The 5,619-nt window shown below is 40.2% G+C and overlaps 1 pseudogene and 1 gene segment (V, D, J or C); both read right to left on the bottom strand.

Annotated features, from left to right (window-relative positions):
• Nucleotides 1–1,972, bottom strand: part of LOC103581460 — an 11,403-nt gene extending 9,431 nt beyond the window's left edge. The window contains 2 exon segments of the V gene segment in view: nt 1,674–1,752; nt 1,928–1,972. Of these exon segments, the coding sequence occupies nt 1,674–1,752; nt 1,928–1,972 (124 nt within the window).
• A 2,293-nt stretch (nt 1,973–4,265) lies between these two features.
• On the bottom strand, nt 4,266–5,526 carry LOC103581459 (annotated as a pseudogene). Its single transcript, XR_549670.1, has 3 exons — nt 5,442–5,526; nt 5,009–5,334; nt 4,266–4,529 (listed from the first exon to the last, which is right to left on the bottom strand). The product of XR_549670.1 is annotated as an Ig heavy chain V-III region VH26-like (transcript).
• Between the last annotated feature and the right edge of the window lie 93 nt (nt 5,527–5,619).

Here is a 5,619-nt window from a genome sequence, read left to right as displayed (position 1 = left end):
GAAGCCCTAAAATAAAATACAGGCAAAGCTCTTCAGGAAGTAGGAAGGGGGGAAAACTTGATGAAAATGACCCCAAAATCACAGGCAAAAAAAGAAAACAAAATAAACAAATGGGATTATAGCAAACTAAACACCTTCTACACAGCAAATAATACAATTATCCAAACAAAACGACAGCCTACAGAGTGGGAGGAAATATGTGTAAACTATGCATCCAGCATGGGATTATTACCCAGAATATACAAGGAACTCAGAAAACAACACAATAGGGAAACATAAAATGAAGCAGATTAAAAAAATGGGCAAAGTAACCTAATAGACATTTCTCAAAAGAAGATATACAAATGGCCAACAGACACATTACTTAATTCTTAACATCACTAAACATCAGGGAAATACAAATCAAACCACATTTATGTGTCATCTCATTCAGATAGTCTGGCCATTATCCAGAAGACAGAGTAAGAGATGCTGGGCAGGATTCTGAGAAAGTGAAACCTTCCTACACTATTTGTGGGACCATAAATCAGTGCAATTATTATGAAAAACTGTATGGAAGTTCCTCAAACGACTACAGATAGATCAACCATACGATAAGGGATCCCATTGCTGGATATATACCTATAGAAATGGAAATCATCAAGTTGAAGAGAAACTTGCACTCCCATGTTTAACGCAGCTCTGTTTTCAATAGCCAAGATTAGGACCCAACTTACAGGCCCATTGGTAGTTGTCTGGATAAGTAAAATTTGGGATATGTCCACAGTGTAACATTACTGTGCCAAATAAATAAATAACAAAATTCAGCCAATTGCAGCAACATGGATGAAGTTAGGGAAAATTATGCTAAATGAGATAAGCTGGGCACATAAATTGAAATAACACATATAATCACTCATAAGTGGGAGCTAAAAAAAATAAGAAAAGAAAGAAAGACACAAGAATCACAGAAATTTGTTGAACTTTCAAAAAGAGAGATCATACATAGGCCAGAGGTGTAAAATGGGGATTGGGGAGGGCTTAGCAAGGAATTGGTAAAGGCCCCCAAAATATACTGCACTGTATAAAGTTGAATATATTATTTATTCTGACCTGAGCATCATATATTGTACACAGATATGGATATTCAAAGACATACCCCTCAGATATTTACATAAAAATTTCAATAAAAACAATAAAAAATAATATAATAAATTTGTTTTTAAGAAAAAATATCAAAGAAAAAAAATTAAGGCCTAGAATAATAAAATTATAAATATTAATCTAGGAAAATGGGAGAGAATATTATTTTCCATTTATGCTGATCAGTGCTCAAAAGTTCTCAATAAAATCATGTGCAGTGTTAAATCCTTCGATCACTGAAGAAAGATAGTATGGGAAGTAAAGTTTAAAATGTACTAAAACAAATTTCTATGCTTTAAAATAGCAAATCAAGTTGAATGGATGTGATTGATGTTATGGAGGTCACCACCAGTAGGAAATAGAGATCCTTCCCTTTGAACTTCTTGAGAAGCCACATATTGACCTGGGCACTAAGAGTGGAGCATTATCTTCCTGTTTCAACCTCCGTTGCTGGTGGATACCCCTGAGAGGTTTGACTTATCTACACATCAGGGCGGTAGCGACCTGTGGGTCTCAAAGTTCCCACTACAGTGAAGAAAGTTATGCATCACCTGAGAGCTGTTTCAGGTAAAGGCGGATCACGTCCATACAGAAATATCCAACACAATTGCTGCTAACATTTGTCTTGGCCTGGGGGACATGAAAGGGAACAACAAAAATCCAGTCCAGTGTGTCCTTACATTTTTCTTTTCATAGTTGGTTCCACACAGGTCCACTCAGTCCACTCTGCCCCAAAGGCCAGACTGACTCCTCTTTGTCTCGGTGCATAGATGCCATCTTAGCCTGAAAGACATGGGGCACTTACCATCCCTGGTAGAGAAACTCTCTTTATCCGCTGCTCCACATTCATAAGTACCCCAGTAAGAAGACAACAAACATAGACTCAGATTAAGTGGAACCACTTCTGTGCCCTAGTGGAAGGATTGTGAAGGCATAAATAAAACTTTGCATTTAGTCACCACAAAGGTGGTGAAAGGAATTAATCCTACTTCTACACTCTTATTTCCAGACCCCTATGCTGTAGCTATTGGGCCCAAGCCTCCTATACAGCCCATTGAATTGGACCACATGCTGCAAACTGGACTACAGTGAAATGCCTTTGATGGAATTAATTTAGAGCTCAGAGTTTCTTCTGGAAGACAATGTCATAAAACATCCTCAGTCACATCAATTTGGTCTTATTTTCAGAGACTTCATTTGGCCCTGCCGTTTCTCTATTAGTCTTTCTGCTTCTGGAAAAATCTAACTGAGGGATGACAACTTTAGCCCATGCGTGTGTTCACATGGCCTCATGCCCTATGACTCAACAACAACTAGAGTTCTTGTTCTTAGACAACATCCTGCAGGATCTCATATCAGATCCAGACATTCAGCACCAAGGACATTGGTTATGAGAAAAGGACTTTGGCAAGAAAGGCAAATCCTCATACTGGATAAGAATAACTACCATAAACAAGTATAAAGGTAAAAATGTAGGTGAAGGGTACATGTTATTCTTTGTCTTATTTCTGCAACATTTATTTAAGTCTAAAGTTATTACAAAATGCATTTAAAAATTAAGGAAAATATGAATCAACAGGTAAATAATGCCAAAAAAGTTAGATGAGAAAATTTTGATGAGGACAATCTGCTGGCTCTCATGGGTGAATGTGACATGAAGCAATCAACTTATTACCAAGAGGATTAGTGATATTCCGTGTGGATGGATGGTGTTGTATTTGTCACTGTCATCCCAGGCACTGAGTGTGAGGAGCTAGGCCAGTCGTTTAGGGAGCATCCCCACACTTCAACTTGCATTCTCAGGAAAGCCTGATATAAACAGAGAAGGCACAAAGGTTGGTACAGAAATATCGATAGCAATATAAAATCAATTATCTCATTCCCTGGACCCACTGACTTAGCAGAACATGTTTTCCTCTCGTGGAGGTGCTGATTACTCTCACATGTCAATGCATTCTGTTGGACTTTAATATCATAATTTCCCTGAAATGTTGTGTCATAGATTGTTAGAAAATTCCCTGAGAAATTACAACATTAATTTTCAGGAAGATGTGGAAAATTATCTGGATATGATGAAAAAATATCTGGACAAGTATAAATGCCAGAAAATAACTTGAGTGTGTATATAATGTCAGAAAGGCATTATTTTAAAATATAAGTGTTAAAAATTGCACTCACTTTAAAGAATCACACTTTAATATATCTGCTACAATACCATGTATTTGATAAAAGAAGAAAATAATGTATCTACTTTTCTGCAAAAACAGTTTTTCAATTCAGTAGAATATCTGATATTTTCCAGATGGGTTTGTTTGGGATAAATGAATATAAAACTTTAACTGGCTCATGTAGAAAGTGGGAATCTTGTCTGTTCTACCTAATGCTTGGGTGGGGCACGCCTGGCATAAAGCAGAGTCTCAAACTCATATTATTACTATTATGGAGGAACATAGTGCAGTACTGATGAAATAGTGATTTATTGCCTCATTTCTGATAGCCTTTGTTTATGTTGTTATACTTTACAAAAAATAATCACAAATGTGTTCCATGAAAGGAATCTACTCAAAAAAAGTCTTTGAGTCCTGCTTCTTTGTGTTCTACTTGCCCTGCCACATGTGAAGGAAAGTAAATAAAATCTAAAAGAAAAGAACCATCCTTGGTTTAAATACACATTCTCTGCCATTTGTACAACTTCTTAAATAGAATGCTTAGATCCTTTGCATTTACTATATTTTATTTGTTTTTATAAAAGTCTTTTAGAGCTTTAGATTAGCCTTTAGCGCTACCTCAGCTCTGTTCCATAACATAGGACCTCATAGACATTTGATTTCATATATGTGCTCTGCTCACTGGAGACAAAGGTTATATTGAGGGTCATCTGGACACCCAAAGCAACACTGTGCAACCACAGCATCTCCAAGATTTGCCTACCAGTGTGTCCTGCAGGTCCTGGAGCCATCTGTACATTTTATGGCATAAGGTACATGAGTTGTTCTAGGTGTTGTGGGGTCATTAACCACCTGTGCCTCCAACTTGATGCAGGATTGACCGCAGTAGTGCCTGAATTACATGGTTCTGCATGTGAAAGACACATGGGCTCAGCAGCACAGTGAGGAAGCTGCAGGTGACCCACTTCAGGTGACCTATCCAGGGTGTCCATGGATGGACTGACACATAGGATGCACATTAGCAGATAATGTGGGGTTGGGTATATGATGATCAAATCTATTCGAGACCACGAGAGGAAGAGGTAGCTGTCTGAGTGAAGGTGTCCATGAAGGGACAAAAGCTTCTTCTCTGGGGCCAAAGAGTGTGACCTTGGGACACACAGTGACTGGGCTGTGCGGCTGTTTTTCTATGAGTGAAATTAGCTCCAAAACAGAAATGAGGAGAATCTTCAGGATGATCTATTTGTCGAGAATGAAACATGAGTTACAGAAATTCAGGAAGAAAATGACCCTAGTGAATCTTCCTTTTTATTTGTTAATAGATATCTATATTTATAAATATATATTATTGGTTATGAATATTCATGAGATACAGAGCAAATTGTCACCTCTACTGCCTAAGATGTGAAGTCCAGATTCGTGCTGGCAGCATGCCCATTGCCACATCTCATCTACACATAGACCACATCAGATGCTCCTTCATTATTCCGTGAGGGCGGGAGGAATTAAAGACACAAATAACAAGACATAAAAGGTCTCAGGGGACAGCTGAGAACTTGGAGAGTGGATGATTCCGTTGAACCCAACAGGAAGCACAGGCCCCTCTGCACCTGCCCATGGGAATCAGCCCTGAACTTGGTGGGTCCTGAGCATCCCCTTGTGGTCCCGTGTGTCCCTGCAGTAAGTTCGTGTCTGGGCTCCCACTGACGTCCCCTCACTGTGTCTCTTGCACAGTAATACGTGGCCGTGTCCTCAGCTCTCGCATTTTCAGTTTGCAGATATACTGTGTTCTTGGTGTTTTCCCTGGAGATGGTGATCCCTGGAGATGGTGAATCGGCCCTTCACGGAGTCTGCGTAGTATGTGCTACCACCGTTCCCGCTAATGGCTGAGACCCACTCCACCCCTTCCCTGGAGCCTGGCGGACACAGTGCATGCCGTAGTGACCAAAGGTGAATCCAGAGGCGACACAGGTGAGTCTCAGAGAACCCCCAGGCTTCACCAAGCCTCCCCCGGACTCCACCAGCTGCACTTCACACTGGACACCTGCAAACACAGAGGCATCCTGGTCAAAAAACTCTCACACGAATCCACTATTTCTCCCACCCATAACCACACACATCCCCAATGTCTCTATTTCGCCTTAATATGACCTTTTAATAAAGCAAGAAGGAAAACCCAGCTCAGTCCAAACTCCATGGTGACTCGTCTGTGTTCAGTCCTGATCACCGAGTTGGAGCACCTGGGAATCTGGGGCTGGGGCTCCTCTCCCAGCCCTGCAGGGTCAGAGCTGGGCTGCTTTACATCAGCAGAGGGAGGCCCTATTTGCAA

The sequence above is a fragment of the Galeopterus variegatus genome, unplaced genomic scaffold (genome assembly GCF_000696425.1).
Source record: "Galeopterus variegatus unplaced genomic scaffold, G_variegatus-3.0.2 Scaffold13097, whole genome shotgun sequence".
Lineage (NCBI taxonomy): Eukaryota > Metazoa > Chordata > Mammalia > Dermoptera > Cynocephalidae > Galeopterus > Galeopterus variegatus.
The sequence above is the reverse complement of the archived record's forward strand: the minus strand, read 5'-3'. Positions and strand labels throughout refer to the sequence as shown.